Genomic DNA, 25,073 nt, shown 5'->3' with positions numbered 1-25,073 from the left:
ACACTGCTCGTCTCACGTGTTAATACTTGTGCTCAGTTCTGAACAGTTGAGTCTTGTTCCGAGGGAAATACATGTGTAACTATCAAAAAGAGGACATGACCAATAAAATCGTCTTTTCATTTTCAAACAACTCTTTGACTTCATCAGTGTATGGTAGTAACTGGTCGTAACACAAACTCTGTAACTCTGTAACGACACTGTTGTAGCTGCCGCAGCTCCCACTGAGTCAAGATTCAAGATTCTTTATTGTTATTATGCAAGCATAACACAATTTCCTCCCGAGACTCTCAGCACACATTGAAATGTCCTAAATAAAATAAAAGCAAAAGAAAGGAAAACAGAAAACAAGATAAGGTATTGCAGTTGAACGGTGTAGTGGCTCAGTGGTTAAGACCGCCTGTGGTTAACACCCTGTGTGCAAAGACTTCATGGTCGCAAGTTCAACTCCACCCATGGCAGATTGTACTCAATTCCCTTGTAAGTCGCTTTGGATAAAAGCGTCTGCTAAATGACATGTAATGTAATGTAATGGAAATGTACGTATGTAGAGGGGGAAAGAGGGGCAGTGGTATGATAAATATAAATATAAAGTACACTGCCGCTGTACTCTAGATTACAACAGTGTTGTTACAAAACAAAGCTGCTTCATGTTGCAGTAAAAACATGTCATATGCAAAGTGTGTGGCTTCAGTTCACGTATAAGGTGTTGAGCGAAGAGGAAACTCATTTGTTTTCGATGAGGCACTAGTTCTTTTTTCTTTTATTCAGTCACTCCTTACAGCCATTACTAACAGGTTGTGTTATAAACCTCCACTCTGCACCGAGGCAACAGCAATACAGGAAGTGTAAGGATGGCAGAAGAAATCAGTTATGCTACTGTGGTTTTCAAAAATGGTGTTCAACCTCCAAAAGGTAAGTGAATCCTCTTCAGAATACAGTTAGTACTTGTGATAGAAATGTTTTTTAATCATAGTACAAAGCATGTACTTATATTTAAATTATACTCCAGTGACATTACTAGAAGTGAACTGCCTCGCCTTATATTTAGAAAATCAACCAACTTGTCAAAATCTACATGTACATAAGTGATTAAAAGATTGAAAACAAGGAAAAACGAATTCATTCAATCTTCCACACAATGATCTGAAAGTTAGAAGCATCTCCTGGTTGGTTTGATGACAAAATACCACAATTAGCAGAAGTGCACACGTTCCACTTCCTATGCAATAATGTTTAATCTGTTCTTGTGTTTACTTTCCACATGTTGTCACAAAGACAAACCACTGTTAACAAAATCAACCATATTTTTATTTCCATCAAGCAGAGAAAAAGGAGGATGACACAGTTTATTCTACAGTACAAGTTGCTACACTAGCAAGCAAGACACCAAGTAAGTTATCAAAATCTCTTATATTATCTTTTTATTACAACATATCGCTTCAATTCAAGTAATCCATTTTAATCAATCAATAAAACATAAAGAACTATATTAAGGGGGATTGTTCAAGGTTTTTTGAAGTGTGGTTGTTTGAGGCACTCGATGTACGTTGAACCCGTTTGAGACACAGAAGAAAAAAAATCTTATCGGCTTTACAAGCTTAAGAATATATATTCTTAAGTGCTGCTTTATCTCACAGTTAGAAAGTGGAGTTTTTAGCTCATGAGGACACAGCAGCTGCTGGTCTACTGCTGTCTTGTTTAGTACGTCTGTGTCACTGAAGTGAATGAAAAATCCCACGTGAATCAAGAACTCCTGTGTTTTGTGATGTAAAATCAAATGAGCGTTTTTACAAAGTGACATTTCAGCTTTCCATCATAAAAAGCTGTCGCACAACTAAACTAAGTAGCCAACGTATCCTTAAGCTATCACAGGCTTAGGTGCTAAGGTACATTCTGTAGGAAATGTCTTACTTTAAGTCCATGGTTCTCAAACTGTGGTATGCAAGCTTCATCTGGTAGTACATGGTTCTATAGTAGGACATCCATAGAACAAACACTTCAACGTAAAGGTTGTGGGTTCGATTCCTGGCTAATTCCCTGAGCAGGACACTTAACCCCATGTTGCTCCTGCCGGCAGTGTGTGTGATACTGAGGCATTTCAACTATCAGGTGACCACACCCTTTTCAGACTCATACCCAATCACAGTGAGATGCAGTCTGTCGTTAGCCGGGTTAGCTAGGAACACACAATCAGGAATTACATCCCATAGGTACGTTTTTAAAATGTGCGCCCCCCTAGTGGTAGAATCGTATTGGGTGTGTCGTCATCAAGTAGCTTCAATAAGGTTTCCACTGGTAGTTTGCTTAAGGCATTGTACTTTGGTGTGTTACACATGGATTTACCTCCCACATGAAACCTTTACACAACTTGAACACACTATTCTTTTTCAAGTCATTGTGTGTAACATAGTGTCTAACACTAACCTAACTCTGATTATGTGACAGTGACAGTATACACTCACTGATACACTGATCACTGGGATAATATTGATCTTTGATAAATGGGAGTTTTTTTCTTCAGCAGATGTTGAAGCAGCTGCAGCGTCTCGATACTTTTCTCTGCTGCTGGTGTCTTTGGTGATACTTTGCGTCCTCCTTGTGACGTGCATCGCTGCCATTATCTCCAGTGAGTTTCAAATCACCAGACTAGATTCTTATGGAGAGTATTAGCAACTGTACATCACATGCAATCAATCTGCACAAACGTCGTTGTCACGGAAGGTCGCCGGTTCAAGTCCCCACCAGGTCGAAAGGGCTGGGGTACCCCTGAGCAAGGTACCCAACCCCCATTGCTCCCCGGGTGCTACTCAGTGTGGCAGCCCACTGCTCCTAATTCTAGGATGGGTCAAAATGCAGAGAATAATTTCCCTAAGGGGATTAATGAAAGTATTAAAAAAAAATTATCACTCCACTGTGGAAGTTATTTTTTTGGCCTTTTCAAAATAGCTACTCTCAATAAATCATCCAATATTGTCTGTGTTCAAACATAAAAAATATTCATTATATAACATTAAAATTGTGTTACACCATGCTTTCAACAATACCATCACACACTATTTTAATGAAGTAATTAAAAAAAATGACTGAAATGCCATTTTAATACCCGAAATGTATTTTGGGTATTTTCAGAATAACAATTCCTCTGAAATCATAATCGTTATTCTATATTGACCATTTTTTATGTGTGTATTCTTAGATGTCCAAAAGATTAGAAGCAGAGAGAAAAAGAAAGTACATGAAATGTCTCATGTCGACTGATGCTGTATGGCATTGTAAGCTTTTCTCCTATGCTGATTCTTCTTTCACCCTCTACTATAGTCTCTATGCTAATGGTCAACGGTGTAGAAACCTTCTCAGCGACCATCAGCAACCTGACATTGGTAAAACAGCAGCTGATGATGGAGAGAAACATCTTAGAGAATCAGACTGAGAAGCTGCTCAGAGACAGAGACAATCTCAACTGGACACTCGGAATCATCCTGAAACATGACACATTCCCAGTCAATGAGTTCTGCCCTGACAAACGTGAGTTTGGTTATGACCAAGAAATTGTATATTTTGACATATGTGTAAAAGGAAAATCATTTCTCAAAACGCTCTAAAAATGTAATTTAGCTTGATTTCTTTTGCTTATTTCATGAATTCATAGAGTGTCGGCCATGTCAGGATCAATGGATCCATTTCCAGGAAAAGTGCTACTGGTTTGATGAAAGAGCCCCTAGATGGAAGACATGGAATCAAAGCCAGACGTTTTGCAAGGACAGATGTGCAGATCTGGTTGTTATCGACAGTCAACAAGAACAGGTGAGCTATCGCATCAACGTGGCACATTCACTCAAGACTTTTAATTAGTGTCCTATTTGCTTGATAATAAACTATCTAGAAATGAAAACATTCATGTCATTTTTGTGACATTTAAGAATAAAAAAGAAATAATAATTTTCTTCTCTCGGCTTCTTCCTCTAGGGGTCGATAGATATTGTTCTTGTTTAACAATAAAAATAAAAGACATTAGAAATAAACACAAGCATCTCGCGAGTATGGGTAAACATCATGTGGTGCACCCTGAGACATGATTATTCCTGGCCATAATAACCAGAGTACTAGCATCTCATGAGAAGTGCCGATATGGAAATAAAATTGCCATGGAGTTTGCATGTGCACACACGGGGTGTGCATGGGTCTTCTCCGGGTTCTCCGGGCAGTAAATGGGACACTAAATTGGCTGTCGGTGTATGCAACATGGGTAAGGGTTATCTTACTTTTTCATGTCAACAAACATCTGCTTACACACTCACGCAGTAGAAGTTAAACTCACTGGCAGCTTGTTCATTTATAAGATCAACTTTCATCATTCCATTCCAAATGACGATGATCCCAGAATCTAAAAGACATAAAAACAACAAAGCTGGTGGTTCCTTGAGACTTTTGCACAGCACTTTAAGAATAGCAAAATGCTAACAAACAAAAAAACAATGAATGAATTAAAAAGGTTTGTTCATGTTTTTGATGATCTGCTTGACTCACAGGAATTCATTGGTTTGCACACTAAAGAGTACTACAGCAAAAATCATGGATACTGGATGGGATTACGGAAAAATGCTGAAGGAAAGTGGCTCTGGGTTGATGGACGCAATGTCACTTTAGGGTAAGAAAACTGGCGTCTCTGCCTTGACATGTGACTAGTATGACTAGTATATCTACATTGAAAAGAGAAAGACCACAGAGAAGGTTCATGAATGTTGTGAAGAAGACGAAGATTGTCACACAAGTTTTAGGTTCGACTGATACACAAAAGTTTTCTTCAGTCTGATCCTATTAAGTCATGAAACCATGATTATGTTGATGTATAAACTGAAATATTGATGTTTACATTTGTCAGATTGTTTCTCTTCCTTTAGAGAGTTCTTCTTAAGTGTGTGTGTGTGTGTGTGTGTGTGTGTGTAGTAGATGAGTTACTATCTGAGTGTCTGTGTTTGAAGGTACTGGAGTGAGGACTCAGGGACTGACAGCAGTGAGCCTTGTGTCTCGTTTATCCCCACGGCAAATATCACGGCCAACTGGAGAACAAGACAATGTTTGATGGAAAACAAATTCATCTGTGAGACTGATGTCCTGACCCGGACCTCAGTTCATTAGCACCGTCAGTTTCCTCCCTGAATTCTTGCTCTTCTTTTTCTCTGCAAAACCATATCGACAGCTTTTGAACAGGAGACAATTCAAACACACAGAAAATGAATGAAAGGATGTTTCAGTATGTAAGTGAGCATCATTTTGGAAATGTATTGTGTTCCATTAGCTACACTGTGTCAGTTGCATTTTGAATATTAACAAACCTGTCGTAAGCTGTTGGAACAAAGTGTTGAGGCATCACCTCGTGTCCCTTCTTTCACAAACTTCATGATTTCTTCATCTTCATGACATTTCTGAGTGAACACAGAGTGAGTCAAGAAAAACAATGTTGAAAAATCAGCTGCAGTAAATGTGTAGATGCAGTAATAGAAGAATCCTCTGCACACTGAAGGCAACATTATTATATGTATGAATATATCACACGGATATTATTGTACAGAGAAGAATTAGTGGCATTTTAAATGTAGTTTTCATGCGTTTCAGACATAAACTTGTGGTTTGGACCAAATCTTCTCAGCAGATCTGAGTAAGAGGTGGATACAGAATGTTGTTGTTAAACAAGAACATTGTGCAGAATTCTTAGTGTTGTATGTTTGTAGTTAGTGGCTGAGGTTGCAGATGAAAACAGGGACTACGAATATTCATGAGACCTCATTCCAGAGAATGTTTTTAGGAAAATCCCGACACAATATACACGTACGTCTTAATGTTCGCTTCCACTGGGAATGTGACAATAACAACCCATGTACAGGTCATTCATTATAGTACAAGCTCATAAGTGTTGGTGTTGTGTAAAGGAATATACATTTGATCAGCATCAATCAATATATGTTATTTATCAAGTTCTCTTTAATATTCTCAATCCAGTGACATTTGGTTTTTACATCACTTGCAAACGTCTTTTGAAAATAAAACAAATGCATGAAATCTGTTCATTTGTGATCGACACACAATTTTGACCCTGGATTTGAACCTGGAGTCAGACGCTCCACCGTTACACCACAGAGTGCGTCACACGTGTAGGTCGACGTCTCTGATCGCCTTGTTCTATTAGGTTATCGATGTAATTCACTTTTAATTAATGTTTCAACCTCTGGGTTCAGGCAGCATCTGTGAGTGACAACGACATGTTTCATTGACATGTTAGAATAATGTTAGAATAATGCTTTTCTATCATTGAACTCACAGTCAATCTGAAAATGTTGGACTGAACATGTGGAAGAATTGTCTGGGTTTAGTTGATAAACCAAAGCAGATCTAAAGGGAAAGGTGAGGATTTTTAAATGTGGTTGTATCAAGTACTGACACATGTAGATGATGTAGATTTCATTCAGTGAGCCTTTTGTTATGAAGCTAAAATCAGCCATGTTTTCATCGAGTATCAAGTCTCAAGCTTAGTCAATCCTGACTACTGTCTCACAGAGCCACACTTCCACAAACCTGAACTATCAGAGTCATGTTTAACTTATCCATTCTTTCTACACTTTCGACTTCTTCTTCTTCTTCTTCTTTGGAGGAATTGCCTCCTCGTTTCCTTTGACATCAACAAATGACTTTTCCTTTTTACATTTGGTCCTTTTGTGGTTTTCTGTGGATTCTTCCTCTTTAACTTCTGCTTCCTCCATCAAAACGGCACCTTCTCTTGTTTTTGGAGCACTGTCCTCTGATTGGCTGGATACTGTATCTTCCTCATTGTGGCCTTTCTTCCTCTTCATCTTCTTCATCTCAGTGTCAGGTTGCAGCTCAGCTGTCTCTGCTGCCGGTGAGGTGAGGGCGGATTCTTCTTCCTTCTGCTTTGCTTTATTCTTCCTCTTCTCTTTTCTTTCTGTTTGGTGGGAACAATCTGCCTCACTATGTTCTACATGGACAATGTCCTCAGTACAAACAGCATCATTGTTGGCTTTCTTCTTCTTCTTCTTCTTGGGCTTAACATCTGCTTCAGTACTTTCAGATGCCTCGCTGCCGTTAAGCTCATTGACACTCTGAGCCGATTTCTTCTTCTTCTTCTTCTTCTTCGTCGTCTTCTTGTTGCGAGTATCCTCAGCAGTCTCCTCCTGCCTCTCCACTCTCTCCTCACCACAGTGAGCTGGTTTACCAGAGACCACTGAGTGGTTCAGCGGTTGGCTCTTCTTGCCATACTTGGCCATGAACTCCGCCTCCTGCTGCTCCAGTCTTGCTAGCTTGGCGCTCATGGTCAAACCATGTCTGGCTCCTCTGAAGAACACAAATCACACAGGACACAATCACATTAGGTGATGCTGAAATGTTTCACAACGTCGTCCTTTTGTGAAAACAAGAAACATTTAGCACTACATTTATGTTGAATTCTTTCAACTTACTTGTGAGCTGTGCGTCCTCCACACGCCTTCACAAGATCAGCATCAGAGAGCCTGCAGGCATCAACGCATACGTTTCATGTTAAAAACCTTCTTAACATGTTTTTAACTGTCACACCCACAGCTTGTCCTCTGTGCTGGGAACCAGCTCAAGACATAGATGCCCACTGTCATGTATATATATATATATATATATATATATATATATATATATATATATATATATATATATATATATATATATATATATATATATATATATATGGCATGAGAACAAAAACAAGACATTTGAGAATATCATTATTTCCAGGTTCGACAAACACTGGTTGACATTTTTCAACATTTTATAGACCAAACAATTACTCGATTAATCGATGGATTAACTGATTATGAAAATAATCATCAGCTCTAATGAAGGTGGGGAGAGAGTTCATGTCTGTGGGAGAGAAATATTCACAGGACTGACAGATGATGGGCTTCATATTATGAACTCTTTGAATTATGAGCAATATTAAGAATTCATGGACATTTTTTAAAGGCAAACTCTACTCAGCAGCCACACAGCTGACAACTGAGGTGTGGGAGATGCAAACGTCATACACCAAGTGTTTAAGGTCCCGGCCGCACTCACTTGGTGGCGCTGGAGAGATCCAGTCTGTGGTCGTCGTTGTCGTCGTCTGAACTGCTGCTGTCGTCTGAGGAGGAAGACTTTGGTTCTGGCTGCTTTTGACCAGACAGCAGTGTGGACGACTGAGAAAGTCATAATGATTATATTTGTTATAATAAAACACGATAATGTAGTGAATTCACACTGAACCTCAAGCTAAAACTTACTGGAGGTTTAAAAAAAAACACAAATGACCTTGACAAAGCATCCATAGAGTTTGGCTTTAGCCAGCGCGGCTTTCCGTGGTCTTTTGTTGGAGATGGTGCCGTCTTCTCCATCTTCCTCTGGAGTCTTCTTCACCTTTATACCATTCTGGAAAGTTCAGAAAACACTTGACTGAAACCAGATGATTGAAAGGCCATTTTTATTCATAAGGAACTACAAAGTGATTTCAGTGGTAACAAATGTCTGAAAACAGCTAGTGAGTTTCATCACTCGTGAAAGGGATGGAAACTTTTGCAAAATAAAAAATGTCATGTCCACTTGGTAAGTTGTATAAAGAGATTTTCTCCCACCAAACTTTTTCAACAAAGAGATTATTCAACAAGGACAATGTTTTGCTTTTACTTTGTTTGGACTTTCCCTTTGTGGGATGGAACAAAGTACAAGCCTTGGAACAAGCAAATAAACAAGATGCCGGGCCCTGCCATCGTAAACACAAAAATACATCTTTGCAGTAAACTTTCTAGTCGCTTCAATCAATGTTCTAACTTCCAGTCTCACCATATCTTGTGAGACTGTGGGAACTCAAGCGGACCACTGCTAAACAGAAATGTCCATAAATGGGAATCAGACTTACTTCATCAGACTCCACCTGCAGACTGGAGGAGGACTTATTGAAGACATGATCCCACCAGTGGAAAGTGAACTGCTCTCCTTCTTTATGGCCAACCTGAAGACAAAGTGCAACATGTCAAATCTACAAAAGACAACTTTACTTTAGATACAACCAGAGAGAGAGAGAGAGAGAGAGTTGTACGTAAACAGTTATGGCTGTTGATTGTAAATCAATCTAAATGAAAAAGAAAAATACCTGCATTAGCACACTCACCCCTCCTTTGTCACACTTCACTTTGACCTTGATCGCTTCTGAAATGCCGTTCTCAGCTCGTCCCAGTCCTTTACCTGAGGACAAAGAGGAGCGCGTGTGAAACTGGAGTTTGAAACACCAAAGGGAACACAATCATGTTAAACATGAGAAGTTACCGTGTTCCCAGCCGTGACGCAGCAGCTGCTGCTCTGCAAACTTCAAGCCACGACTTTTCTCCTGGACAACTTCTGCCATCTGTACAAAGTTTGTGCATTCGCCACGAAAACTGAAAACAAAAATAAATACCACAATTTAGTTTGGTTTAGTTTTGATTGTTTTATTGCAAAACAGAATCCTAAAATGATTCAGATGTAAAAAAGATAATGCAACATCTACAGTATTGTAAAACAAGTTTGATGAAAGCACTAGAGTTGGGACATTCAGGACAAACTAAATCTATTGACCGGCTCTTTAATGCGAACGATGGGAAGCGGGAGGAAGTTTTCCCTTTGATACTCAACTTTGATACAAACACACATTTTATACAATGATAAATCCAAAATAATAATGTCACTGTCAGAGCAGAGGTATATGGCCCCACCTCATGGAATGTTTAGAAAGAATGCAGATCAGACATAAAAAATCTAGATTAATTATAATTAATATTTTAGAATAATTCAAACTCAGATATACCACCAATAGAAATAGAATGGGATGGTTAAAATGTTTTTTTTATTAATAATTCTGATGCAAATTCCTCGCAGTGATTATTTCACAGATAAAATGAGTTCTTAAAAGTAAATAAATATAAAAATGCGCCAGTCATTTGAACGACTCCACAAGATCCGGCTCCCTTGAATTTCGAGTTTGGTCAATTCCATACTATAATTCTATAATTCCTCTATTCAGACGTCAGAAAAATAACTTTTAAAGAACAAAAATACAACACAAAACCTAATGTTTCAGAAGCACAATGAATTTCATAATAACACAGTATAGAGTTAGACCAATAAATCACACAATATTTGCTAAAAACTAGAAAACCAAGTGTTTGAATCTCTTTGGTGTGACAGATCATCACAACGGTCTTTGAACATGTTTTAACCATCCCATAAACAGAACAAACAGTAGCAGCAACATCTGCATGTAAGTTTGTTTACTTCTTTGTTACCAATCATACATTCAATGTCACCGGCATTCAACAGTTTGGAAAATGTGTCAATATAAAGAAATGGGGAAAAAATACCTTATATAATCCCTGTTTTGTGTTATTAGTAATAATACATCAAAAGCTTTAGAAACATCAATAAAACATGAGAACAGTAGATGGCATTAGTACGAATGATTTCCAACATTTCCTGTTGGAATCATTCAATCATTACTAAGCCTTGGTACATTGAACATACAATATCTGTTTATATGTTCATATTTCTTACAAATATCCCAATATTGTGAATTAAAAATAATGTTCAAAATATAAATTAAAGTTGTGAATAGAAGCCTTCTTGTCTGCATTCAAAATAAATTCAAACTAAGAGAAGCGAATCATAAATTAGGATTGTAATTTATATTTAAAAATTATACACACGTTACATATGGTGCTTGAAATGTTTTTATAGTGTTAGGAGGACAACTATAGAGTTACCATTGTGTTACAGAAAAGCATTAACAGGCAAATCATTAGGGATTATCATTACATTTAAGGCAATGCAAGCAAGGACTATTGTGTTCTGTTGGATTTGTTTTTCTTCGACATCGAATTATTATTATTATTATTATTATTATTATTATTAAGCTGCCTGTGATCTGTTCTCATGACTGTACGCTTGATGTTAGCAGTTCCTCTTCAAACGCCAATCATTTAAAACATATTCTAAAAACACACAAACATTATACAGAGTCAACGTTTCTGTACCTGTTGTCGTTCTAAAAACACACAAACATAATGTACCTGTTGTCGTTCTAAAAACACACAAACATTATGTACCTGTTGTCGTTCTAAAAACACACAAACATTATGTACCTGTTGTCGTTCTAAAAACACACAAACATTATGTACCTGTTGTCGTTCTAAAAACACACAAACATTATGTACCTGTTGTCGTTCTAAAAACACACAAACATTATGTACCTGTTGTCGTTCTACAAACACACAAACATTATGTACCTGTTGTCGTTCTAAAAACACACAAACATAATGTACCTGTTGTCGTTCTAAAAACACACAAACATTATGTACCTGTTGTCGTTCTAAAAACACACAAACATTATGTACCTGTTGTCGTTCTAAAAACACACAAACATTATGTACCTGTTGTCGTTCTAAAAACACACAAACATTATGTACCTGTTGTCGTTCTAAAAACACACAAACATTATGTACCTGTTGTCGTTCTACAAACACACAAACATTATGTACCTGTTGTCGTTCTAAAAACACACAAACATTATGTACCTGTTGTCGTTCTACAAACACACAAACATTATGTACCTGTTGTCGTTCTACAAACACACAAACATTATGTACCTGTTGTCGTTCTACAAACACACAAACATAATGTACCTGTTGTCGTTCTACAAACACACAAACATTATGTACCTGTTGTCGTTCTACAAACACACAAACATTATGTACCTGTTGTCGTTCTTCTGGATTTAAACTTACTCACTTACAGAAAGAGACACACGCGGCATCAGCAGCATGCCGACATGACACCGGAAATACGTCACACACACCCGCATTGGGTCACAGAAGAGACTGCGTCTGAAACGTAATGACGTTTACTCACGTGACGACGTTTACTCACGTGATGACGTGTACTTTTATTGAAACTTTATTTACACACGCGTATTTCACTGCGGTCAAGTGAGCCGCCATTCGTTTTTAAGTGCGCCCTTGTATTCGAACTTACGGTCGACTGAGAACGTCAGCGCTAGTTTCATACCGAGCAAATCGTTTTTCAAAATAAGACGTTACTAATAAAAGTGCAATCAATCGTGCTGATTTTAAGACATTGGGTCACATTGTCCAGAAGCTTTTGAAACGAAATATTTTCCCTAATTTATTTATTTATTGTACAGTAAAAATTTAGTTTTCTGACTTTTTCTGAGTTAAAAAAAAAAAAAACAACTTTGAGGATTAATTTTTCAAAATGTATACAGTAAAAATAGTTGATAATAAGTGAGGGAGTAGTCAGCATGCTCCTGAGATCAATTGTGTCAACCATTTTCAGAACTTATGGGCCAATGTGTTGTTATTGTACAGTAAAAATCTAAATAAATTAGGGAAAATATTTAGTTCAATAGCTTCTGGACAATGTGACCCAATGTCTTAAAATCAGCATGATTGATTGCCCTTGTATAAGTAACGTCTTATTTTGAAAACCGGAAGTGATCGCGCCGGTATCAAACTAGCGCTGATTCTCAGCCGACTCCCAGCATTCACCGTAAGTTCGACTGCACGTGCGCACTTAAAAACGAATGACGGCTCACTTGACCGCAGTCGTATTTCACAGACACTTGTTGACAAGAGACTTTTATCCCAGTGTGCGACAGGAACGGGGAAGAATAAACACTTGTGTTGACTTTTATAAACACAGAAATGTACTTTCTGTGCAATTTGTGAATAATTAATGTCAATTTATTAAACTATGAAATGTTATAGCCAAACTGCTAAAATAAATAAATGCCGATTGGAAACAGGCACATTTAATTATCACGTTTATACAATATAGTATCACGTTTATGTGATATAATTATCACATTTATGTGATATAATTATCACATTTATGTGATATGATTATCACGTTTATACAATATAGTATCACGTTTATGTGATTATCACGTATCACGTATGTATGTAGGTTGTTGTTGTTTTGTGTTTTGTAGTATGTTTATCTGTATATATAGATATATTATTATTTATTTTATTATTTTAACTTTTAAGTAATAGTTCAGTTAGATCAACATTTCGATCCACACTCTATACCAGATGGTGGCGGTAATGCACCAAGTCGTTGTTTGCCAACCGCCATAAAACCTCAGAAAAGAAGAAGAAGAAGAAGACGCAACACACCTGCTCGTCTTCACGCAGGTGTTTTTCAATCAGCTGATGACCGCTGATTGCTTCCTCCTCCTCTTCCTCTTCTTATTTAATCTTCCTCCACCCAACATTCCCGTGATGTTACTTTGAAGAGAAGCTGCACGAGCCGTGGAACGAAAAAAAAAAGACGCGAAAAAGTGTTGCTGAACTACAGAAACTGTTCCGGGAGGAGAGAACTTTTGGCGGTAATGCACCAACCGCCATAAAACCTCAAAAAAGAAGGAGGGAACTAACAAAAGCAGAGAAATAAAAGAAAAGAAAACTACCGCGGCGTGACGTCAGACGCCGAAAAGATGGTCGGTGCATCAGCTCCTGTTTAAAGACTTAGCGCAGCAAGGCGCTCCAGGATGGCGTGTTCGACCTGGTCCAGATTGGTGGCTCGTCCACAATGGTGAGTAACTTTTGTCATGTTATCTTAAGGGAAGTGGTGAACGACGCTGAAGTTAGCTTCCGCTTCGGCACTTAAGAGCAAAGTTAAGGGGAAATTCAGCGAATGTGCCGTGCGACTGTTTGTCCACTAATTATCTTATTTTGGGACACTTCTTGATGTGGGTATGACATTAACTTTGCCTGACACCCACTATTGAATTTGTGAAACTTTTATTTTATTTGTGAAAATGAAAGGGAAGAATTCACCATTTCATACCTGGACCTCATTAGACCAGGTCCACACCAAAAACCACTGTACCTAGACTTCTCAAATCTGGACTAGATTATCCTACCGACCCTGAAGATTCATACAAACAGTCTCTGATTTGTGAAACCTTTATTCTTTTTGTGAAAATTCAATAAATGGTACATTTCACCGTTTTTTCAGCATATAGTGGTTTTTGATGTAGACCTGGTCCAAAGTGGTCCATATGCTGAAAAAAACCCTGGTGAAATGTACCGTTATTGCATTTTCACAATAAGCCAAAGAATAAATCTAAATGATATGAAAGGTTAAATGTTGGTTAAGGGTTTAATTAAATTATTACAGTTTAATTAATTAAACTGTTTATTGCTTGTACTCGCCATAACAATCACGCTCCAAATCTCCAGATCTCCTCTCACTCTCCAAATCTCCTCACAACCCCATTTTGAGCAGAAATGATGGATGTTTATAGCTTGTATGGCGCCAAACCACTCAAATCTGTCAAACCTGTCGAGCCTTACCTCAATATTCAAGCTGTGCCTCAATGTCAGCCAGTTCTCTGAGTTGGCAGCCGTTTTGTCTGGTTACAGCAATTAAATCATTGGTTTAAATGGGGCTGCAACTAATTTCTATTTTCATTAACATGTGATGTATATCTATGGAGGACCGAAAGGGCCAAAATTAAATATATATATATATATATATATATATATATATATCTATCTATATCTCTTAATACACAAACCACATTTTTGAATTCTAAATGACTAATTTCTCGCCTCAAATGATCTTAACACTGTGCTCATGGACTCAGAAAAATATTAATTTCAGGTTTATATTTCTTTTCTCTGCTGCTATGCTGTGATACATGGCAGCCATGCCATTTCAGACCAAAGCAATGAATCAGACTCAATCAGCATTAGCCCCGCCCTCTGACTTTGATGGGTGAGTTTGACAGATAAAATAAATGAATGATCCACTGCAACATGGACCATGAAATAATTAAATGTGTCATTAATTAATTAATTGTGTGTTTAATTAAATGTATTTAATTCATACGTTTAATTAATTAAATGTATTTAATTATTTACTGACACATTAATTTATTTATTTATTTAAGTTTGGCCCTTTTGGTCCATAGTATTTTCGTGTTTGGTCCATAAAATGTCAAATGTGGTTCACTGTTTCTTAATTCAGTTATATTCTTAACTTATTTGGTTTCAATGATTGCTTAAATAGATCAAAGAAATGAGGAAATATTCACATTTAACAAAATAAAGAAAATCTGAAACTCAAACACTGAAACCAATCCATTATCAAAATAGACAAAACAAGACTAAAACAAATTAAAATGGCTGCTGTGCTATGTTAACGCACTGTTCCTCTCATGAGTCTTTCACTGGAAAGATTTATTAGTTTTTTATGTTAAATGTTTAAAAACAGATTCAGGGTTATACATGTCTTTTATAATTCTAAACTTTAATGTAGTCATTAAAATACAAACTTTTTGTTTTGTTAAAGGAACAACCTGCTTCCTGCTCACGGAGACCTGGTCGGACCGCCATATACAAAAAGTGTGAGGCTGTCAAAAAAAGGTGAGGGACACTTTTAGAGATAATTTATTACATCATTCAAAATGGTATGGCTAATTTTCATAATGTATTTAATTGATGGCAATATTAATTTAATCACACATGTATAATATAAGTTGTTTGTGTGTTTAAAGAGTGTAGCTCTATGAGGTACTGACATTTCTATACTTGAACTTAAAAGACTTAAACTAAATCAACTTTATTCTACATCACTGATTATGTTAATGTATTTGTTTCACTGTTAGAATAGAATGTTTTCACTGAAAGTGAGTGTTTATATCTCAGGCTGGGTGATCCGTGTCTGTACCTCATACAAACACATTACCTAGTTATTTTACACCTGTAACAGTATGAACTTGAACATGGTCAAGGCTGGAGACTGAATTCAAACATGTTTTTGTTTGTTTGTGTTTTCCCACAGATTGATCTTCATGAAGATCGTCAAATAGTAAGGTGTGATGATTTAGTTCTGGGTGTCCGCTGTGTCCCCACTCTTTCTTGGCCGCTGTGCCTACATCTCTCTGCATTGTCCAACATGGCCACGTTCTCTCTCTTCTCCTGCTTTCCATCTGTCAAATAGCTGAAGGTTGTACATGGAGCATTTGCCACAGGTTGGTTTTGTATGTTCCTGACCACTTTATCTGGTGGTCTGTAAATCTGGTCCTTGTTGGTTATGTTTTTGTGGAACTGCTGAGCGAGTGATTTGAAAGAGTGATGTGACTGATGGAGTGTTTGAGATTGTCTCTCTGAATGAATGTGTTGTGTGTGTGTGTGTGACTGAGATGCCTGGATTGAATAGTTAAGATGGTGTGAGAATGTGATTATGTTCAGCAGTTCACATTAAAGTAGATCTGGTGTCTTGAAGGGCTTAGATGCTTGATAAGTTATAATGCACTAACATTTCCTTTTTAGGTCTGTCTACAAAGGGTGAGTCCATATTTTCTTATGTCTTCTCTGGGGGCGGGGCTACCTTCTTGCCCTCCATGTGTGCTAGGGTTTGCAGAGTAGGGGAATAAACAAAAGAAAACTTGTGTGTTGTGTTTTTTGAAATGAAGGTACTTAGGTGTCGGCAACTGACTTCCTGGTCTGGCTGCTCACAGCTAACTACTGAGTGTACATGCAAAGGTAAGAACACGCCTCCACAGAGAGGCGTGTTCTTGCCTTGCCTCTGTACTCTTAACCACTTTTTCTTTCCAACTGTTACGCAGGCCGCGGGCCATCGCTGTTCCGGCCGCCGTGTCGCTCTGTCCTGGCCCTCCTCGTGCCTTTCCTCACTTCTAAAGGGAACAAACAATATCAACTTGGAACTGTTTTTGTTAGCACTAAACTATAGTGATGTTGGAGGACCAGATCTTTAATATGAGGTTTAATTAGATGTTGGTGTACAGTTAAAGCTAGATGGTAGGAATAAAGTTAATGCTGTGCCTTGTACGCTCTGTCACAAGGCTTAGACTTCTTGGCCGCTGTGCCTTTTCTTTTTTTTTTCTCTTTTCCAACGTGGCCATTAATCCACCGTTAGCCCTAGAACGTTAAAGTAGATCCTGGTGATCTACAAACATAGTACCTGGCTTTAGATGGCAGCCCTGCCATAGCCTTAGTATGGCCATTACGTCCTTTAATGCAAGTAGGCCATGATCGCTAACTGTGCCCGCGCCTTCGTGATCTACTTGTGTTCTTGTCCGTGTGGCCTTGCGCGTATAGTCGTGTTACATAGACAAACATGGGTGCCTTCCGCGTCCATGCACAGTAAGTCAACTAACCTGTACTTTCCTTCTAGCATCAGTCAAGAGGAGCAACGACATCCCTGCATGTCCATCTTAATTAGATTGCGTTTTAGTTACAATAACATTTCAAATGTTAAGTAGTTTTCTCTCTGTGTGTGTGTGTGTGTGTGTGTGTGTGTGTGTGTGTGTGTGTGTGTGTGTGTGTGTGTGTGTGTGTGTGTGTGTGTGTGTGTGTGTGTGTGTGTGTGTGTGTGTGTGTGTGTGTGTGTGTGTGTGTGTGTGTGTGTGTGTGTGTGTGTGTGTGTGTGTGTGTGTGTGTGTGTGTGTGTGTGTGACTACAAGCAAATTCAAATTATTTCAAAAACAGGTCATATTTTGACCTTTCGGGTAAGTATTAAAGGCCTTTGCCACATGATCTTTGTGGGTAAATCATGTCCACTCAATTTATAAAGTTAATTTGCATCTAACCATTTACAATGGCATTACAATAATCTCTTTTTTTATAGAGTGCAAAGGCCTTTATTTACACACAGACAAATGCCAAGACTGCTGTCATGGCATTTGTCCGTGTCTCTCTCTCGCTGTTCTGTGTGTCTGTCTGTCTGGTGTCTCTGTCTTTCTCTGGGTCTGGTCTCTGTCTTTCTCTGGGTCTGTCTCTCTTGCTGTCCAGTCTCCGTCTGTCTGTCTTTCTATGTGTCTCTCTCTGTGTCTGTCTGTCTTGTGTGTCTGGTCTCTGTCTGTCTGTCCTGTGCGTTGGATTGAGTAACTTTTTTTAGTCTTAACTTAAATGGATGATTTTAAAGTTGATTAGTTTGAGGCGTCTGATTTCTGCAGGATTTTCTGGTGCCTTACTTTGAAGTGGCTTTAATTTAAAGATTTAATCTTGGTCTTGAATCTCAGTTATCATAGTTGCAACTTGGACTGTTGACAAACGTGGAAGCTGATGAATCGTGGAGTAAATGCATCAAAGTTTACTGTAGCTTGTTTAAAGTTCTTTCAAAGTGCTGTAAAAACGTAGTAATTGATTATGATGAGCGAGACCAGGTCTTCCTTTATTCTAAACTGCTAATTGCTTTGTTAGATAACTGGTTCCTGATTTGATTATGAAGCTAAACTTTTGATTTATATGCAAGTGGAGTCACATTAGATTGTAGGTGTTGTTCAGCCCATGGAGAATGTTATGATATACTTTAAATCCATTGAAGTCTTAAACTTTACGCACTGCCATCAGCCTTTGTAGTCGCTAACTGAAGTCGATATTCAATATTAATGCTGACTTGTCTCACTCTGCCAAGTTTATTTCCCTCTAAAGGAGTTGAACCTTTTTGTGTTCATAGTCTTTTTGCGCGTCATGTTGGGAGGCCTCCCAGCAGGGGATTTCTATCTTCCCCTGCAAAACTATGCGTTACTCGTCTTAGGGATGCAGGGCTATCATCTGCATCGTTTCTTTCAAAAATTAGATTTGTAGGTTTCAGGATTAGAGCGCGTTTCTTTGCTTTAGGAGGACACAAACCTGGCAGAGAGACAACTCGGATTATTTAAGTGAAAGTGTTCGAACTTTTTATCTTTTGATACGACGACTTGAAATCAAACTTTTATTCTGTGGGCTGAATTCAGACAGTAATCAGACAGAATTTGGCTTCATGTTAAAGACTATTGTGCAAGTACCCTCTTGTAGCAGGAGTGAGCAGCTGCAGCTCTATTTTTCGTTATTTGATTTGTTTCTTGGATTGACTTGGTGTCTGGAGCTTTGTGGTTAACAGTGATCATGTAAGTGATCTTTTGCCTGTTATTTGCGAAGCTTGTTGAAATGATAGGACTTTATGACTTTCCCAAAGTGGGATTTTTGATAGATCATAGGTTTAACACCTCACCATACACTAGCTATTTCAGCGACAACACGTGTCAAATTTCACAATTTAGGGAGCTTGTAGAGTCTTTAGGAAGATGCTTAATCCCAATGTCTTGGTTGGTTGCATGAGAAACTTCTATCTCTTAGATGTGTTGGCAAAGTTCCTCCTCTGATTTTTGTAGACTTGCCCTAAAGTTTCTCTCTGCTTTAACTCTTGTTGAGCTTTGCATTAAATGATTCCTCCAACTTGTCTCCATATCAATTGTTTTCTCCCTGCAGACTTCCACCACCCACTGCTGCTGTTGCCTCTGCTAAAGGTAGCCGTATCCTGATTCACTGCGTCTTCATGTGTTGGGTAAGAAGTGTCATTAGACTACTAACAATGTAAACACCTTTAAATGCTTGATCTAATTTACCCAAATGGTTCATCAGTTTAGGACAAAAAGTCATTGACTTTGACATTGTTGGGGTCAGTAATCTGACCTCTAAATGTTTGGGAAACATGCAAAAGATCGCAAGCTCTCTGCATGACCCAACAGCATCCATGTTTGAGTTATTTCATTGCTCAATTTTTAAATCAGTCAAGATTTTATGAGCTGGGTCTTCTTCACACAACAGAGAACAAGGTAAATTGAGTCGACTCGTAACATGGAAAGGCATTTCGTCCTTCCCCTTCTTCTCTTTGTGTGAGGAAATCTGGCCACGGATCCTGACTGAGTGGCATACCATGACTGCAGTTTCCAAAATCAGATAAGGATCCATCTGATTTTGTTACTCGGCCTGTCATGATATGCTTTTATCTTCCTCTGAAACAAAGGATTGGAATGGACAGGTTTGTAGTGTAGATCACATCACATGTAGATGTTGAAGCATTTGTTTAAATTGGAGTCAAGCATTTTCAGGCGTCTGCTTTGTCAATACTCTGGTGCCACGTCTTGCTAAACACACGAGAAGCTCTGAATTGTGAAACTGCTGCCTCTTGCAGATGTTACAACAGCAATGGTTGTTGAAAGGCTGCAGGGAGAGAAAAGGAGATCTGAGGACGGGAAAGTGGAATTGATTTCATGCTTAGCAAAATGAGGGTTTCAGCAGAGGACCTTTTTGTGGCGAGGCTACAGAATCAGAAGGAACGTTTGTCTGGGCAACTGGGAGATTTACAGTTTTTCATGCAGACAACCAAGACATCGGGGTTAGCATCATCCCAAATGGCTGGTGAAGATTGCTTGTAACTGTCAGTGTAGGACAGGAAAGGCAGTTATAGGTCAGGGAGGGTATCCATCGGTGAGCTCTGACTGGATGTGAGGACCTGTCACACTTGACCAGGTGAGCTACCTGAAGATTTGTCATTTGTTTACTTCTTTTTTTTTTTTTTTTTTTCTTGTGACTTCTCAAATTCTTCCTTGTTTTGAAGAGATGAAGGCTGGATCAGAGGACTCCATGTTGGACACCACGACCTGGAGAAGTCCCGTCCTGGATGGCTGCGGTGATGACCTAGCCCAAGATGAACCGACCTTTTCCACGGGGTGTCTTCAGGTATTTTTCTTTCAGATGGTACTCAATGTTTCATCCATATTTACTTAATACTAAAGTGTGCTGACTCTTATTTATTTTATTTTTTTGTTAGATGTTGGACCTTGCCAAACTGTGCACATGCCTCAATGGCTGCTCAGCACTGCCCGACAGGACATGGTCACCGAGATTTTTTTGATTTTTATTTTTTTTTAAATGGACTCTAACCCCCCCTGTCCCCACTGACCCACAACCACACATGACAAAACACTGCACATGTGATGCATCACCACACTAAAATACAGACACTGCTACTTTCAGCCTGTAATGTCAGACATTGAAAACTTGTATTTATTGCCTTCTTTATATCAAGTAAAACTTTTGTTCTTAACTTTATGGTTGACTTGTATTTTTTCAGTGATTCTGTGATGAGTGTTATTCTGACAAGTTAGTGCTTTGAACGTAAAGATGTGGAATTGCACTGATCTGTTAGTGTAGACTTGGCAACTTTTGACACTGCTCCAAGTGTTCGGTTGACCTTAACCAGAAAACTCAAACCCTATATGGATTTGTACAAGGTTTTAAAGGGAATATAATAAATTGGACTCTAAAGCAGCGAATGCTGCAGTGGATGGTGATGCTGCTACTTGCCCCCATCTTGCAACTTCCTTACTTTTAGCCACTAACACTAAATATTACTAATGCATAAAAATATGCCACTGAACATTAGACTACTTTGCTTTAAAATGCCTTCTTTTTACTACAAATGTATTTTCACTATTTTATTTCATCTGGCTTTTCGTTTTATCTTTTAGTTCTGTCTTTACCATTTTATGCCTAAAGTTTGTATTATTCTACTATGGAAAGCACTTTGTAGAGTTGTTTTGAATGTGCTATTCAAATGAACCACAGCCAGATAACGCTCCACACATTAGTGCAGGAAAATATTCAGCACTTAAATAAAACAGCAAAATGTGAGGCACAGATGTACAAGATGTTTCCCAAAGTAAAGATCAGACTTGGGACAACCGAGCGGTAGACAAACAAGTCAGTGGCTTTTTGCAAGCTGCAAACACTGGTGACCCAAGATGGAGACGATTCTCAGCATCCAGTGCATCATGAATTCGACAGGAAAAAGATGACTGACATTTTGGTTGTGTGATGATGCTTTTGTGGAGAGGCTGATATATTTTATTTTTTATTTTTTTTATAATCAATTCTCCAGTCAATTATTCTTTTCGATTCCTTGGACCAGAAAATGTTGATCATTGTTTCTCAAACCTGGAAATGATGTTGTCAAATGTCTTGTTTTATCTCAATATGAATTGGTTTTAATGATTTGTGTTATATGGAACAAAGACATTTAAAAACTAGTACTGCAAGCGGTTATTAAAAAACCGTAAAAGTTATTCCCAAAATCCCAAAAAAAATGTGTATTGTCTGTCACCACCAGGAGGCGCTGTTTGCAAAATGTACCGTTTTTGCATAGCTGTCTTCAGCCATGGCCCATCATCAATCATAGCAAGTTTGGTTCAGGTCGGGCCTTCTAAGTTATAAGAGTTTCGTTGTCTGCTGCGAAAAATAGAAATTTTCGCCAACTTTGCCGCCCATGTTCTCGTACGTCATGTGACATTTTTACTAACTATAAGCATTGTAAGCTCCTGAACTTGTCCACGGTGAATGACGAAAGCTCACACGAATGCTCTAGTTCGTTCAAATACCATTGGTGCAAAATTGCCAAATAATGTTGTTCATATTATTCATTATGTTCATATTATTATGCTCGCATCCGCTTCAAGTCTCTAGTGCTTGCGTTCCATGGTACAAACGGATCCGGTCCAGCCTACATCCAGGACATGATCAAAACCTACACCCCAGCCCGTCCACTCCGCTCTGCGTCAGCAAACCGGCTCGCTGCCCCCTCACTGAGAGGATCGCAGAGGCGTTCACAGAACTCCAGACTGTTCACAGTCCTAGCTCCCTGATGGTGGAACGAGCTCCCCATCGACACCCGGACAGCGGAAAGCCTCCACATCCTCCACCACCGACTAAAAACACATTTCTTTCGACTCTACCTCGACTAAGACGACGACAAAAAAAACACTTGCTTATACGTCGCACTTATGACTAGCACTTTATAGTTTGGCTTACTTGAAGCACTTACTTACTTCTAGCTCTTATTTGTACCCAAATGTTTAAATGCACTAATTGTAAGTTGCTTTGGATAAAAAGCGTCTGCTAAATGACGTGTAATGTAATTAGGAAGGCTTTCCTGTTTGTTAGAAGCTTAGGTCTTCTCTAGATTTTTTGACCGTCTCGACCTAATGAACGCGTGTACCAAGTTTCGTGCATATACGCACCCTGTGCTCGAACCCTAATTATAGCATAATTATAGTAATATTGCTTATGATGAGAGAGAGAGAGAGAGAAGACACAAACTAGGGAGCGAAAGAACAAGGTTAATGACATAATATAATAGTCATATTCTTACCCTGAGTGTGAGTGCACTGCAGGAGTACTTGAGGAGGATTTTAAATTGAATTCTAAACTGTACCTGGAGCCAGAAGACACTGGAGTGACATGGTCTCTATTGTGTATATATAATGACACTCATATCTTTATTTTTTCATTCTGTTCATTTAATTTATACTGTTTTTGCTTTTGTTTTTTGCAGAAACCAAAATAAATACATACATGTATATGTATACATACATACATGTATGTGTATGTATGTTATACATACATACACATATGTATACATACATATATGTATGTTATACATGTTATGTATGTATACATACATGTTATATAACAACAATATATAATAATGATAACGATAATAATAATGCCAGAAATAAGAATATCCCAAATGCTGTCCCCTATTCATAATTTTACAGAGAGAAATGATATCAATATTGACCAAAGAGCAAAACTTTGATTAGGTGAAGATGGTGGAGGAGGTCAGGATTAAGATGTTTTTTTAATATGAATATTTTGTTCCTTTAATTTTTTTCTTGTTTATAAGCATTTTGCATTGGAAAATTACGGATATTATGATTGAATGTTGTGCGGAACTTATCCTTGAATTTTCTTGTGACTTGACACGTCACGATGTAATGACTGTGGGCTGCAACATAATGGACAAAACGTTTAGAAGACATAAGAGAAAACAATCTTGACCTTATAATATCTCATTTCAACTGAAATTGTGTATGGAATATAGGAATTGTTCCTATATTCCATCTGTGTTCCAGTAATAGATTTATCAGTGCTTTCACTCATGACTTCACACTTTCTAATCTGATGTCTTGTGCACTCTTAAGTAAATATTGTCTCCACACTCCCTCTGATATGTCTGATAACTCTGTAAATGTTTGCACGTCCTTCACTAGAAGTTAGTATCTGAAGTATATTATAATGGTGAATCATAGGACATGAATTCACCAGCAGGTGGCAGTGATTTCACACCAGGATAAAAAAATCATTGTAAGTTGTTGCCTCAGCTGCAAACATTCATGATGTGTCCCTGCCTTTCCTTTCAATCATCAACGTGAGCTCATAGCAGGATTCACTCTGATCACATAACATATCAACAAAACAATGCTTTACATTATTCACACAAGGTTCACTGGGACAAACTGAATATAATACTCATATAGGCTTGTAGAAGTGTAAATATCTGTGTAGAAAATGTTCTTTAAGAGTCATTCCTTTGCATTTAATGCAAGGGCTTTGCTTTATGGATGCCGCCATCTTGCAACACCATGTTTCTACAAACCAGCCACAGTTTGCATTTAGAAGCAGAAGATTAGAGAAGAAGAAGAAGAAGAAGAAGAAGGACGACATCCTTCCTGGTATGTGTGGGTCACCGTTGTTCCCCGGTGCCTTTGGGACGGAGATAGAGCTGGTTTTGTTTTTTTAAAGTGTGGTTGAATGAGGTACTGTCACATAATAGACAGCATGGACTGAACTAAGTGTGTTCTTAGTGTTCCCCCTGCTCTGCCAGCAGAAAACCAAGGAAAATAGACTTTAGCCTCTTAACTAAAGGCTCACCTGATGAAATCCATCCCCTTATCCTCCACATAAGGTTTATGAGGCGCTGGAAGCAATCCCAGATGACAGGGCATCAAGTCAGAGAGAAAAAAGCACTCACACTCACTTTCACACCTACAGTCACTTCACGGTGTCTCATAAATCTGGACCTGGACGAGGACAACAGGCAGCTTTGGACTGTGATGCAGGAGAGTTAGTATTTTACAAACTTTACAAACTCTATTTATCTGACTTTTTGAGAAACAAACCTCCTCTCTGCCCCATCCCTCCATTTTCTCTCCTCCCTCCCTCCCTCTCTCCCTCCTCCTATCCCTCCGTTTCTCTCCTCCTCCAGTCCCCATGCTGTCACTGTTTTTCCACTTTGGTTGGCTCCACTTCTGGACCCTCCCCCAGTGGATGCGACTGATCTGCCTCTCTCTCTCTCTCTCTCTCCCTCTCTCT

The 25,073-nt window shown here is 38.4% G+C and overlaps 2 protein-coding genes and 1 long non-coding RNA gene across 7 annotated transcripts; 2 read left to right on the top strand and 1 right to left on the bottom strand.

The window, feature by feature from the left end:
* Positions 1 to 729: 729 nt before the first annotated feature.
* On the top strand, positions 730 to 5,810 carry LOC131471964 (C-type lectin domain family 17, member A-like). Of its 3 annotated transcripts, none has more exons than XM_058648798.1 (7): positions 730 to 912; positions 1,325 to 1,390; positions 2,525 to 2,626; positions 3,319 to 3,525; positions 3,650 to 3,804; positions 4,530 to 4,648; positions 4,983 to 5,810. In XM_058648798.1, exons 1-7 carry the CDS (start codon positions 852 to 854, stop codon positions 5,137 to 5,139), a joined length of 867 nt encoding a protein of 288 aa, XP_058504781.1. In that variant the 5' UTR covers positions 730 to 851; the 3' UTR covers positions 5,140 to 5,810. The 3 variants fall into 3 exon arrangements, with proteins under 3 accessions (XP_058504781.1, XP_058504780.1, XP_058504782.1); XM_058648797.1 differs by having other exon boundaries at positions 731 to 912; positions 1,322 to 1,390; XM_058648799.1 differs by lacking the exon at positions 2,525 to 2,626 and having other exon boundaries at positions 732 to 912; positions 1,322 to 1,390.
* A 150-nt stretch (positions 5,811 to 5,960) lies between these two features.
* gpatch4 (G patch domain containing 4) lies at positions 5,961 to 11,916 on the bottom strand. 3 transcript variants are annotated; one of them, XM_058648795.1, is made up of 8 exons: positions 11,840 to 11,916; positions 9,343 to 9,452; positions 9,188 to 9,261; positions 8,936 to 9,028; positions 8,332 to 8,448; positions 8,101 to 8,219; positions 7,473 to 7,523; positions 5,961 to 7,347 (listed from the first exon to the last, which is right to left on the bottom strand). In XM_058648795.1, the coding sequence occupies exons 2-8, from the start codon at positions 9,419 to 9,421 to the stop codon at positions 6,612 to 6,614; spliced, it is 1,269 nt and encodes a 422-aa protein (XP_058504778.1). In that variant the 5' UTR covers positions 9,422 to 9,452; positions 11,840 to 11,916; the 3' UTR covers positions 5,961 to 6,611. The 3 variants fall into 3 exon arrangements, with proteins under 3 accessions (XP_058504778.1, XP_058504777.1, XP_058504779.1); XM_058648794.1 differs by having other exon boundaries at positions 11,802 to 11,900; XM_058648796.1 differs by lacking the exon at positions 11,840 to 11,916 and adding an exon at positions 11,082 to 11,088.
* Positions 11,917 to 13,218: 1,302 nt separating this feature from the next.
* On the top strand, positions 13,219 to 20,970 carry LOC131470869 (uncharacterized). The gene is made up of 5 exons (XR_009241955.1): positions 13,219 to 13,659; positions 15,424 to 15,497; positions 15,916 to 20,393; positions 20,482 to 20,603; positions 20,695 to 20,970. It is a non-coding gene; the product is annotated as an uncharacterized LOC131470869 (long non-coding RNA).
* Positions 20,971 to 25,073: the final 4,103 nt, after the last annotated feature.

This window comes from Solea solea, chromosome 13 (assembly GCF_958295425.1).
Source record: "Solea solea chromosome 13, fSolSol10.1, whole genome shotgun sequence".
Lineage (NCBI taxonomy): Eukaryota > Metazoa > Chordata > Actinopteri > Pleuronectiformes > Soleidae > Solea > Solea solea.
This window is presented reverse-complemented; position numbering and strand designations above follow the sequence as displayed.